This window comes from Bos indicus x Bos taurus, chromosome 24 (assembly GCF_003369695.1).
Source record: "Bos indicus x Bos taurus breed Angus x Brahman F1 hybrid chromosome 24, Bos_hybrid_MaternalHap_v2.0, whole genome shotgun sequence".
Classification (NCBI taxonomy): Eukaryota; Metazoa; Chordata; class Mammalia; order Artiodactyla; family Bovidae; genus Bos; species Bos indicus x Bos taurus.
This window is the reverse complement of record NC_040099.1, coordinates 21,142,525-21,156,397: the sequence shown is the minus strand read 5'-3', so window position 1 is coordinate 21,156,397 and position 13,873 is coordinate 21,142,525. Positions and strand designations below refer to the sequence as shown.

The 13,873-nt window shown below is 46.9% G+C and overlaps 1 protein-coding gene and 1 long non-coding RNA gene across 3 annotated transcripts in view; one reads left to right on the top strand and one right to left on the bottom strand.

The window, feature by feature from the left end:
• The window catches only part of ELP2 (elongator acetyltransferase complex subunit 2), a 48,252-nt gene extending 46,245 nt beyond the window's left edge, over window positions 1-2,007 (top strand). The window contains exon 22 of the mRNA XM_027525818.1: window positions 1,437-2,007. Within this exon, the coding sequence (XP_027381619.1) occupies window positions 1,437-1,593 (157 nt within the window). The 3' untranslated portion in view covers window positions 1,594-2,007. The remainder of the gene's footprint in view (window positions 1-1,436) is intronic.
• LOC113882733 lies at window positions 449-13,854 on the bottom strand. Of its 2 annotated transcripts, none has more exons than XR_003508433.1 (3): window positions 13,732-13,854; window positions 12,359-12,858; window positions 449-1,977 (listed from the first exon to the last, which is right to left on the bottom strand). It is a non-coding gene; the product is annotated as an uncharacterized LOC113882733 (long non-coding RNA). The 2 variants fall into 2 exon arrangements; XR_003508432.1 differs by having other exon boundaries at window positions 13,429-13,738.
• Between the last annotated feature and the right edge of the window lie 19 nt (window positions 13,855-13,873).

Here is a 13,873-nt window from a genome sequence, read left to right as displayed (position 1 = left end):
TTATTTTTAAAAAGTTTATTTGACCACATGGCTTGTTTGTCTGATATTATCTTTAGAGATAACACATTGGAGATGAAAATGGATTTCAAAATGATGGGTTTCAGAATGTGACCACAGTAGAATTTTAGGAAAATTTGATTCAGAATGTTGGTGATTTTTTTGGAAATATTATAGACTGTGTTTGGTAGCCAGATCTCGTGTTTGAACACTTCAGCTCAGCTCCCGAAAACGGAGCAAACCTCCAGGTGCCGCTCCCAGCCCTGTGAGGGCTTCAGGCAGAGCGAGGGCTCCGAGCCTTGGGCCTGGGCGTCACCTCTACCGGCTCAGAGCGCCTGCTGCCGATCGCCTCCTCCTCACCCGCCTGCCTGGACAGCAGGGATCACTTGTCAATCAGCTTCACCCATTTTATGCATTAGAAATGACGAGACTTGCAAAAAAGTCACACATCATTCTGTGTTAGATTTTTTTTTTTTTTAGGATTCTTCAACATTTGTATGTTTAAACTATCCAAAATATAACTTCAAATACAGTTCCAAACAACAGCACCATGAGGAAGGTCACTGGCTTGATGACAAGAGACATGTATTGTACAAGCTATTTCTTCCAGAGGAGTTTGTCTTCTTATCAGCAAAGCATGTTAATGCTTATGATAATTGTATTTATTTAAGTATGTTAAAATGAGGTCTGATTTGTCACTGCTTCTTTCATGGCTTTGCTCCTACCTCTCTGAGGCTGGATTTGGCTGTTGAAATAGTTCATGCTGCTGGCTTACCTAAGAGGAAGCCAATGAAATTTCGTATTTCAGGCATTTGAAATTTTCTCTTCCCGGCCTCCCCTCCCTTCTTTTCCTTCCTTTCAGTTTGCCCTGCCCACGATGCTCGCTCTGCCTCTGCCTGGTACCCAGACCACATCCATGGCCTGAAAGTCAACACTGGCAGGAAGCCCCTTAGAAAGCATGGGCAGGGGACATGTGCAGAATTTGAGTTTTTCATTAAAAGATTTTTTTTGTTATTATGATGACTTTGGATTTGCAAGAACTGATTCCTGACTTTATATTATTTGGATTGCTAACATTACCGTTACCAAATTAGTAGTAATGTTACCTGAAAGACTTAATTTCAATAGACATTTCTTGAATTCCACTGATCATTAAAGCAAAATTTGACAGAAATACATTGTCTGTTTCTTGCTGTTTTTGGTGGTGTCCTTGGTCGGTAAGTAAGATGTTTTCAAGGTTAAAATAAAATTGCTAAACTGTTAGTGATAGCACATCTTGATGTTCAGGTTTTGACTTTCATTTATGTTAACAACACTGATAGGAAGCGCATACTAATTTTTTTTTTTTGCATACTAATTTAATTAATATGAATTGAGCAGCCAGTAAAATGTTTCATAGTCGTAGCATATGTTCATCTCATGATTTCTCTTTGTTTTAGCCAAAGTCATACGCTTGCTATCAAAAAATTATGCTGGAAGAATTGTAATGGAAAGACTGAACAGAATGAAGGAGAAGGTGCTGAATGGTTACAGTTTGCAAGCTGTGGTGAAGATCACACTGTGAAGATACACAGAGTCAACAGATGTGCGCTGTAGTGGACCTAGTGACCACAAGCATACACCCATCAGTGTCTGCAAAGTATTTATCATGTAAATGGATAACCTTTCTTTACCTCGTACTTGCATCGAGTTTTGTTTTTAAGCCTTATGGCAGTAGTCCTTATATGAGTCTCAGATCCTCTGAAATATGATGGAAGCTACAGACTCTTTTCTCAAAATGTTTATATATGCACATACTCTCAGAACCTCGCCCATGCTTTCAGGGATTCAGACCTGCATCTGTGTGTTTCTGATTGAGAGCCTCTGCCCCACCTTTCTTCATGACCAAATTTGCCTAATTTTGTGTCATTTTCATCTTCTGTTTTCATACGCTGCTGTTTGGGACATTTTATTATTTACTGCCCTCTTCCGAAGGAGGACCTAAAAAATAAAGAGATAAAACCCAGATTACTCAGTTTTTATTTTAACAGTTTTTGTAAATAAACGGACCACACAAAGTGTGGTCTTGACCCCTTCCTCCCAGTACATACCAGCCGTTCTAGGAATTTGGCAGGTGGTTGTGAGTTTGAACTGCAGTCCCTCCCTTCTATTCCTTCAGGGTTTGACTTAAAGTAGAACATAGCCCCATTTAAAATGACAGATGAAGGGGCTTGGAAAGTAGTATTCCGAATCATCTGAACCTCTGTGAGGTCACGTGGATGAGTCACGAGAGGAAGGCTGAAGTCATGAGAGTGAAGGATGTCCCTGGGGGAGTGAGCGGTAGGAACAGACGAACATGCCAGAAAGACAGTATTGGGTGTGCCCACAGAGGTTTGGGAAGTGGGCCACCAGAGCTGAACACTCGCTCGGGAGCTGGATGGGGAGAGCTTCAGAGAGGGTGTGGGAGAGCCTGCGAAGCTGGAGGCATCTGACCCTGTGGAAACGAGCCACCTGGCAGACTGCCCCTTAAACGCACACCGTACATAATAAATGTGCTGGAAGAGGGAGGGGTGGGAGTTTATGCTGTTACCTCACAGGACATTTTGCTTCCAGAGGAGTTCAGTGATACTTAGTCTAAATGAAAGTTTTTAGAGAACTATCTGCTATTTTTAGTCCAACAGAAATACAGCGTAAGCCACCTATGTACTTTAAATTCTTCTGCTGCTGCTAAGTCACTTTAGTCGTGTCTGACTCTGTGCGACCCCAGAGATGGCAGCCCACCAGGCTCCCCCGTCCCTGGGATTCTCCAGGCAAGAACAGTGGAGTGGGTTGCCATTTCCTTCTCCAATGCATGAAAATTGGAGAAGTGAAAAGTGAAAGTGAAGTCGCTCAGTTGTGTCTGACCCTCAGCGACCCCATGGACTGCAGCCTTCCAAGCTCCTCCGTCCATGGGATTTTCTAGGCAAGAGTACTGGAGTGGGGTGCCATTGCCTTCTCCGTAATAGTTTATAGTACCCACATAAAGTAAGAAGAGGTGTAATTTATTTTGATGACCCATTTGTTTTAACCCAGTATATCCCAAATAGGATCATTTTAACAGACAATATAAAAAGTTATGGAGATATTTTACCCTTGTATATAAATCGTTGTATCCTACAAAGTGCAGTTTACATTTAGAACCCATCTCAGTGTGGACTGACCACATTTCAAGTGTCTGCTAGCCACCTGTGGATACTGGCTCTACCCATATTTGGACAGTGCAGTTCTGAACTACAGAATCTCTATAAACTTGTCTTAGACCTTTAGTGGTGTATGTGTGTAAGCACACGTGTATGAGCGTGTATGCACCAAGGCAGTGAGCACCTCAGCGTCTTAACCGCAAACCAGGATGCCCTAAAGTGTGATTTCTCTGCTAATCCGGGGAAGGATCTGGATCTCCCCATTGGCACACAGTAGTTTGTTCAGATGCCTCACGCGTGGGACTTCAGAGCAGACTCAGTGGACTTAACAGTCCTCTGGAACGTTCTCCAGCACACCCTAAGTTCTGAAAGCAGTCCTGCCCTTGGGGAAGTCAAGTTCATGGTTACTGTTTGACCAGTTGTACATAGTTTTCCCAAGTTGTCCTGAAGCATCTGTGTCATTCAGTAAGTGTTCCCAGGAGCTTCATATACACACATTGTAATTTTACCATGATGGTCTAGTCTTTTTAAAAATTTGGCTGCGCTGGGTCTTTGCTAGTCTTTCTCTAGTTGTGTGCACGCTTCTCGTGGTGGTGGCTTCTACTGGTGTGGAGCACGGACTCTAGAGCACTGGCTCAGTAGCTGCGACCCACCGGCTTAGTTGCTCTGTGGCTTGTGGGATCTTCCCGGACCAGAGATTGAACCTGTGTCCCATCCATTGGCAGGCAGATTCTTAACTACCGGACCACCTAGGAAGTCCACGATGGTCTTAATCTGTTCTTCCCGGAGAACACTTTGAACCATACTCGGGTAGTTCATAGCATCTAAAGCAAAGGGACAGTCTTGCAGCTTTGCTGAGGAGTATTTCAGGATTACAGACCTACCCTTGCCGGTTTGCCCTGATCATTTCATTTCTCTGCCTGATTTACAGCATCAAAGTTCAGATTGATGCCAAGTGTCAGTCTAAGCAGTCTCTTCTGACCTACAGGACTTTCCTGGAAGGAGGCGAGGTGGTTGGGTTGTGTTCCCGGCAGTGTTTATCTTGGACAACTAAGAGTCAAATCCCTGCCTTCCCAGCAGCCTCAGGGGAAGCAGCTGTGGTTAGTGATTCCAAAGACAGATGGGGATTGGAGGGAGACTGTGCCAATTCAGGGATAAAACAAAAGGACAGAGTCATCTCCTAAGTGAGAGATCCTCGCCACTCCAGAAAATCCTGTAAGGATTCTGTGGTCTGTAAGGAAAATGCAAGGTCTTCTTACCCACTCTGTACAAATCCTGTGTACTTCTCAAGGGAGTCTGGGTGAGGGTTGGAACCCAGAGGTAAGGAATCAGTTGTATTTGAACCCTGGCTCACACTGGCTGTGTCTGGGTAAGCTTTTCTCGTCTCTGTAAGTAGAGATAATATTAATAGGTCAGTCTGACCTTGATTCAATTCTGTGAAAGAAAACACAAAATGTTCTTTTTGGCTTATTGCAAGAATGAAGTTTTCTCTCTAAAAAGGAATCTAGGGAGGCAGGGCAGGTTGGGGAGGGAGACTTCTCAACATGATCAGGACACCCAGGCTCTTTGCCCTCATCCTCAGTGTGTGGCTTCCTCACTCTCCAGGATGGCTGTTTGGCCTCCTGCCATGATCTTTGCATCCCAGCCAGCAGAAAGGAGGAAGGCATAAGAGGCTTGCCCCTAACTTTAAGAAAACTTGGAAGTCCACACAAGTTCTGCTTAATCTCTGTGACCTGACTTTTATCTTGTAGCTGTACCTCAAGACAGGCTGGGAAATGTAATCTTTATTGCAAGTGGTTCTTAGCTGAGAATTGAATTGCTTTATTTTGGAAGAGAGGACAAATGTTAGTCTCATTTCATAAAAAGTAACCACCTTGTAGGGTTGTTTTGAGGATTAAATGAGCCAATGCATTAAAATGCTAGCCCAAAGTCTGGATTTAGTAAGACACCAATAATTGGTAACTGTTACAATTAAATAAAGTTCAGTTTGTGTCACCTCCGTAGAGCCTTTCAGTTCAGTTCACTCGCTCAGTCGTGTCCAACTCTGTGCAACCCCATGAACCGCAGCACAGCAGGCCTCCCTGTCCATCACCAACTCCCGGAGTTCACCCTAACCCATGTCCATTGAGTTGATGCCATCCAACCATCTCATCCTCTGTTATCCCCTTCTCCTCCCACCTTCTATCTTTCCCAGCATCAGGGTCTTTTCAAATGAGTCAGCTCTTTATATCAAGTGCCCAGAGTACTGGAGTTTCAGCTTCAACATCAGTCCTTCCAATGAATATTCAGGACTGATCTCCTTTAGGATGGACTGGTTGGATCTCCTTGCAGTCCGAGGGACTCTCAAGAGTCTTCTCCAATACCACAGTTCAAAAGCATCAATTCTTCGGCACTCAGCTTTCTTTATAGTTCAACTCTCACATCCATACATGACTACTGGAAAGAGCCTTTCCATAGAGCCTTTATTTCCCCTCATTTCAAGGATTCTTTCTCTGAATTCATAGTATTTTATTCTCATTTTCTTTTATGGCCTTTGTTGCTTCCTATCTTTATTAGTGTGTATCTTAGTCTGTCAGTTGTGCCCAACTCTTTGCAACCCCATGGACTGTACCCACCTGGCTTTTCTCTGCATGGGATTTCCCAGGCACGAATACTGGAGTGGGTTGCCATTCCCTTCTCCAGGGGATCTTCCTGACCCAGGGATCAAACCTGGGGCTCCTGCATTGCAGCTGGATTCTTTACTGTCTGAACCACAAAGGAAGCCCATAAATCCTAAGAAGTATCAATTAGATACTTTCTGTGGTAAGAAAAGTTTGTCTCAAAAAAGACACAGGGAATTATTAGCTCATGTAACTGAAAAAAGTCCAGTGGTAGGACAAAGCACAGGGGTAGTTTGACCAGGACCCTGTTTCCCTGTCTCTGATTCTCAGCTCTGCCCTCTCCATGTGTCAGTCTTCTAGGGCTGCCCTTCCTCATGGCTATAAGAGGGATGAGAGCAGCCCCTGAGGTGACAGATTGCCTTGCTCATGCATATCAAAAAGAATAAACCCTTCAGAGTTCTCTGGTGGTCCAGTGGTTAGGATTCAGAGCTTTCACTGCCAAGGGTCTGGATTCAGTCCCTGGTCGGGGAACTAAAATCCTGCAAGATCTGACAAGGCCCAAAAAAGGAATAAACCCTTAAAGGTGAAGTCCCTAACTTTACTCTGAGTGACCCTCTGAACGAACCACAGTGGGCAGAGGAAAGCACACGGAGTGGCTGGAGCCTGCCCACCTGCTGTAGCAAGAGCGTGAGATCACCTGTTCTGGGGCTGGAGGCAGAGTCAGCCCCATTAGGCCCACATGCGGCTATTCGCCAAAGCAGAGTCGGAGGGCAGTGGGTGCTGGCTAGGTAGTGAGAGCCAAGTGTACAAGCCTATGAAAGCCTAAACATCAGGGCATCTGATTTGTTTTCCGTAGCATCTAGCACAGTTTAATCTATCTAGCACCATGTACTGTCAAATAGTTGCTGAATCTGAGAATAAGTTTGATAATACGGCTGACTGGTGGGGGAGCATTCTCCAGTGTAAGCCACCAGTCAGTAAAGGGAGTAATTGGCATCAAACCCTTTCCCTGCCTTGGTGGCATAAAGAGGGGACAAAGAGCAGGAAGAAGATGACAGCGTAGAGGGGAACAAGAAGGGAGTGGTCTGGCCTCGTTCATTCACTCCTTGAATGAACAGGGAGAAGCTAGGACCCCAGGGAAAGGGCCTCAGGAAGATGCCTGCTGTGGGTCCACCCACCCTTTTGCTCCTGTGGTCTGCCTAGTACTGGGTGGGGTCGAGGGGGTTGTTTTGAACATGAGTTTGGATATAATAGAGCCTTGTTCCCAAACATGGTGATTTTGAGCTGCCCTTTCAGCTTCTATTCACAGAGAAGGTCTCCTGTCACTCCAGGGGAGGGAGCTTCCTGGGGTTTTCAGATCTTTCTTTCCACTGCTCTCAAGTTATTTCTACCAGAGCTTCCACCCTACCAGGCTCTGCTGAGAAACCAGCTCCATTGCGGTCTCTCTTACTTTCTGCTGTGCAATAGTGTGCATACATATATATATATATAGTATACTTACTATATATATATATAATTAATTTATATATAAATAAAAATTATATATATATATATATTTATTTATTTATTTGGCTGTATCAGGTCTTAGTTATGGTCTGAGGGCTGAAGAGTACATGGGCTCAGTAGTCGCAGAGCTGGGGATTAGCTGCCCCATGGCATGTGAGATCTTAGTTCCCTGAACAGAATTTGAACCTGGCTCCCCTGCATTGGAAGGCAGATTCTTAACCACTGGATCACCAGACCCTCTTCTGATTTCTCTGGTACCAGGATATCTAGATCAATGTTCTCATTGTTGGGGAGGCATGCATTTCCCTTCTAGCAGGAAACACTAATTTCATTATCCAAACCAAATTCAGCCTCCTCTGAAACATCCACCCTCATTTTACCTGGCAGGAAATATGATTCATTGTAATTGGCAGCCTCCAACTATCTCTACGATCAAGAGGCCTGGGGGGTTTTAGCCAAAAGAAAAACCTCTACCCTTCCTCACCATTTAAGACCAGGCCATTATAATGGAGTTTCCATCCCCACCCAGACAACGGACATGATCACTTAGGTCACTGCATAAACAATCTCACCAAGCAAGTTCAATAGTCTGATTAGTCCTCGTCCTAACTGGCTTTTCAGGCTTAGTTACCACCAAGGTGCTCTGCTCTGGCTCTCCTCCCATCTCTGACTGTACCTTCTCACTCGTCAGTGGCACGGAGGCAGATGACTCCTAAATGTCACTGTCCCTGGAGTTTGACTCTTCCTTTGAACACTTCAGAGCTCCTGGGATGACCTGTCCACAGGCCTCCCATGAGTTGTGTCTCCAACTGACACTGTCTTTCCTGAGGCTGGGGCCCGAATTTCACTTAGACATCCTGAACTGAGCCCCATCTTGGTTCCAATATACCTGGGCTACCAGGGGTCTCAGACACACCTCTTCCCGTCCTTCCTGTACCCCAGACAGGCTCCTTGGCACTGGAGGGTCTGACAGCCCTCTCGCCTTCCTCTCCATCCCCTCCCCTCCTCTCCACCTGGAGCCTGTGCTCCAGGTTCAACCAAGGTCCTGCTTTGGGAATATTCTGAGCCTTCTGTGCCTCTAGGCCACCGAACATGGAACGCTCCCCGCCTCCCCCTTCTCTGGACCCTCTGGAGTCCCAGGTGAGGGAGGCTCAACCTTCTGAAGGCAGGCCCCTTCTCCAGCACTCTGCAGCATGGAGCGGTGATCTGGTTGCAAACCCATCTTCTTCACTGTCCTGGGGGCCTCTCAGCCCAGAGGCCGCCTTGTGGACTGTTTTCTTCCCAGTGCCCACCAGGTTCCCAGCAGGGAGCAGCTCCCCAGTGGACACTAAATGACCGTCCCTGCCAGAGCCCGTTTTCATCTGCAGTAATTCAGCCTTGGACAGTTGCAAGAAGACCACCCCACCATCTGGCCTGGTCACAGTCATTAGTTTGGCTTAAATCACCTCTTTGGGGCACTTTCTTGCTCAAAAATCTTCAGAATGATATTCCAGTCCCTTGGCCTGACTTACAGCCTTTCAAAACCCACCCCCAAACCTGCCCTACCTCCTTCCTTGACCTCCACAGGCTCTAACTCTGAAAGGCACTCATGGAACTGTTTCCAAGCGAGCACATGAATGAATAGTACACGAATCAAAGTCTTCTGTAGAGTGGGGATCCTCAAGAGTGGAGCCCATTGCCAGGGACCGTAGCCTGAGTACAGAGCCAGGCTCAGTAGGCTGGATCAGGGACAAAACCCCACCAAGGTGGGGGGACAGGGCTCCCTCACCTGTCTACCCAATCTGGCTATGAAAGGGAAAGTGTTAGTCGCTCAGTTGTGTCCGACTCTTTGCGACCGCGTGGATGGTAGCCCACCAGACTCCTCCGTCCATGGGATTCTCCAGGCAAGAATATTGGAGTGGGTTGCCATGCCCTCCTCCAAGGGATTTTTCCACCCAGGGATTGAATCCAGATCTCCTGCCTTGCAGGCAGATTCTTTACTGTCTGAACCACCACACATTTTTCATGGTTCTTGGTGAGAGAGGGTCATCCAAAGGATCTGAAGAGTTGTTTCACTACCAAGTTCTAAACTTTGGGTCCTGAGGCTGGTTGCCAGGACCTCAGAATGGACCAGACCAGGCTCTTGCAAGGTCCCAGGGCCAGCAGCTAGACCAGGGAGGATGAAGCAGTGGCAGGCCTGTAGCACAGGAGTTTATTGAATGATGCATATGTGTAAGACATTCTCTGGTGGGGACTGGAGGTTCTACTTCAGGCGGGGTAGGAGTGAGCAATCTAATTTCTGACAGTCTCATTCTGGCAGGAGAGGCCCAGGGAATCTTGGAGACTGAGGCTCCTGACGTCCCCCTCCACCCTGCCCTCCCTTCTTCACTGTGGCCCAGGTCTCAGGCTTTTTCCTTTGGGGTGCCTTCCCTGGACTCCTGGTTGGAAGTAGCTCCTTTCTCTCCTCCCTCCTGCCATTCTAACCTGCATTCTGAAGCCAAGCAACAGGGCACTCAGCCCCCGCTGTCTGAGTCATGTCCCTACGTGGCTGTAGGCACAATATCTTCACATCCTCTGGAGCACGCAGGGCCCTGGGCAGAACCAGGAGCTTAAAGATACTTCTTGACTAAAGGGTAGTTCAGTGGTTTTTAATGACCTTAAGCGTTCTACACTGTACATCGGAGGACACAGTTGACAGAGTGAAAAGGCAACCTACGGAACAGGAGATAATATCACAAATGATGTATCTGATGAAGGGTTAATATCCACACTATATAAAGAACTCCTACGACTCAATTAAAAAAAAAAAAAACAACCAATTCAAAAAAGAAGGGGGGCAAAGGGTTTGAACAGACAATTCTCCAAAGATGATACATGAATGGCCAATAGGCACCTGAAAAGATACTCAACGCCAGCAATCAGTAGGGAAATGCAAATCAACCCCATAGTGAGAAGCCACCTCACACCCAGTAGGATGGCTTTACTATAACAACAAAAATCTAACCAAACCAAATAGAACCAGAAAGTAAGGACTGGTGAGAATGTGGAGAAATTGGAACCCTTGTGCACTACTGGTCAGAATGTAAAATGCTGCAGCTGCTATGGAAAACAGTGTGGTAATTCCTTAAAAATTAAAAATAGCACTACCATATAATCCAGCAATCCCACTTCCAGTTATATGTTTGAAAGAACCGGAAGTAGGATCTCAAAGAGATACTCACACACCCATTTTATAGTATTGTTTATAATAGTCAAGTAGTGGAAGTATTCCAGTTGTCCATCACTTTGGATGGGTCAAAAAATATGTTATATACCTATGTGTGTGTTAGTTGCTCAGTCGTGTCTGACTCTCTGTGATCCCACGGTCTGTAGCCCACCAGGCTCCCCTGTCCATGGGATTCTCCAGGAAAGAATACTGGAGTGCGTTGGCATGTCCTCCTCCAGGGGGTCTTCCTGACTGAAGGATCAAACCTGGGTCTCCCACATTGCAGGTATATACGTATAGTGGAACCTAAACATACATATATACACACACACACACACACACACAGACACACACACACATATATATAGCAGGTATATACCTATAGTGGAACCTAAACCTATATATATATAGGTTTAGGTTCCATATATACATACACACACACACACACACATATATATATATATATAGCAGGTATATACCTACAATGGAACCTAAACCTATATATATATATAGATGTATATATATACACACACATATATATACATATATACCTATATACACATATATATACACACATACACACACACACACACACACACATATATATATAGGAAGTAAAGTAAGTAAGTGAAGTCGCTCAGTCGTGTCCGACTCTTTGCAACCCCATGGACTGTAGCCTACCAGGCTCCTCTGTTCATGGGACTGGAGTGGGTTGCCATTTCCTTCTCAAGGGGATCTTCCCGACTCAGGGACTGAACCTGGGTCTCCTGCACTGCAGGCAGATGCTTTACTCTCCGAGGCACCAGGGAAGCCTATATATTATTCAGCCTTAAAAAAGGTGAAGTCACTCAGTCGTGTCCGACTCTTTCCAACCCCATGGACTGTAGCCTGCCAGGCTCCTCTGTCCATGGGATTTTCCAGGCAAGAGTCCTGGAGTGGGTTGCTATATCCTTCTCCAGGGGACCTTCCTGACCCAGGGATTGAACCAGGTTCTACCTGCATTATAGGCAGACACTTTACCGTCTGAGCCACCAGGGAAGATTCTTAAAAAAAGGAAATTCTAAACATATACTACTACATGGACATCATGCTAAGTGAAATAAGCTAGTCACAAAAAGACAAATACTGTTTGACTCCACCCATAGGAGGTACTTAGAGTAGCCCAATTTTTGTGTACAGAAAGTAGAATGGTGGTTGCCAGAGGCTGGGGGAGGGGGACGTGGAGTTCTTATTTAACGGGCACAGAACTTGTTTTGCAAGATGAAAGGAACTCTGGAGATTGTTTGCACAGCAGGTGGATGAACTTGATACTACTGAACTGGGCACTTAAAAATGGCTAAGGGACTTCCGAGGCAGTCCAGTGGTTAAGACCCCAAGCTTCCAATGCGGGAGTCATGGGTTAGATCCCTGGTCAGGGAACTAAGATCCCATATGCCTTGTGACCAAAAATAAAGAAAAAAAGAGCTCTGGCTTCTGAAGAAAAAAAAAATTCCTAAGAGGGTAAATTTCTTGTTATGTATATTTAACACAATTAAAAAAAATTTTTTTAAAGGAGTTCTGACTTGGCCCAGATTGTTTCCTAGCAAGTTTGTCCTAAGCACCCTTGTGGATTTCTGACCTGTTACGCAGCCACATAACACCTTGAGGAGAAGCACTCCGTCCATTCCCTGGGAAATGACCGAGGCTGTCACTCCTCAGGGTGCAGTTCAAGGACGCTAACGTCAGTATCACCCAGGCTAGTTAGAAACCTAGAACCTGTCCCACTCCTGCCAAACTTAATTAGAATCTGCGTTTTAACAGATTTCCAGATAATTCTTGCAGGTTAATTCCTGAAAAACTTGTCCTCAAGGAGAAGAAGGGCATTAAAGAGAGGGGTGAGGGGAGCACCACCCCCCACCATTCCCCCAACTTACAGGTAGGGAAACGGAGGCCGAGATGCCCAAGGTTCCTGCTCCAAGCGTGGCTAGAAGGTGTGGCACAGGCAGGTGGGTTGGGTGATGATGCTAAGGAGCAAACGGGGGCACCCATCCATCGATGCATTCATTCCTTTCAGAGTAAGATCCTAGGGATTCTGCTGTGAGTGAGATGAGCCAGAGCGGTCTTCAGGCAGAGCCCACCCCAGGTGCTACAGCCTCTGTACCCAATGCCTCCAGACTGGGCCACAACAACCACCACTTCCATGCCCCTCCCCGCCAGGGTCTTTCCCAGATCTGGTGCTGGGGGCACGGTCAGGAGGGCTGGCTCTCACAGTGGGCCACTGGGTCCTCGGGGGTGCTTTTTATACGAGCAGAGGCTGGTCCAGGGAGTCTGCTCCGCTCCCTGTCAGGCATCCCAAGGCGACCGCAGGCCTGGCGGTAGCACAGGCAATGAACTTGTCTCCTGGGCTCCCTTCCCACCGCAGCTTGCTTGAGGGCTGGGACAGGAAGGAAGGGGGCAGAGCACAACTATTAAAAGAATGATGAAACTATTGACGGGAACAGGATGTAACAAAAACTGGTTAGAGCCTCCTAGGCACAAGATGGCGGACAACTTGACCTCCAGTAGACCTTGACCCTCATACACTCACTCTAATACAGTAGCCTCTGCTAAAGGGCACACCCACCAGAGCAGCGGCAGTTCCATAAAAGGCAAAAAGTGGCTGCTACCCTAGTTCCCGAAAATCCCTGCCCCTTCTCCAAGACAGAATATTCCTCCCACTCATTAGCCTATGAAATGGCCCAGCCCATAAAAACTAAGCACCCCACACTTCCAGGCACCTCTCCCACCTTCTGAGACAGCCCACACTGTGTCTATGGATTGTGCCTCTAACTAAACCTTTCATTTTCCTGTGGCTTGCTCTTGAATTCTTATCTGCATAACCTGCCCCGAGGACAGATATGAGCTTGACCATCCTCTTATGCCCCATTTTTTCCTACGACAGAGCCAGCAGTCCATTCTTGGGGCCCCACCGTGGGTCTCCAAGGACCGGAATCTGAGTCCTCACCTTAGCTCCCTCCAGACTTTCAGGCTTCCCACAGTGGGTTCAGCACAGCCCCAGCTTGGTTCTACACCTGCGGTGCCTTCCCTTCCCTGGGCCTCCAGTACTTTTCACTCCATCCTGGGAAGCGGCCCGCACCTGCCCACCCTCTTCCTCATTCACTTCCGGCCACGCGATTCGCGCACGTGGGTGTGACCCGGCCCTCCGCACTCGAGGCAGTGATCCCCTCGGATACAGGGTCCGGGATGGAGCGGAGGCGGAGCTTTTGCTTGGGTCGCACTCGAACTACCCGGTTCCGAAGGTACGCACCTGCCTGCTGCTGGTGCTGCTAAGTCACTTCAGTCGTGTCCGACTCTGTGCGACCCCATAGACGGCAGCCCACCAGGCTCCCCCGTCCCTGGGATTCTCCAGGCAAGAACACTGGAGTGGGTTGCCATTTCCTTCTCCAGTG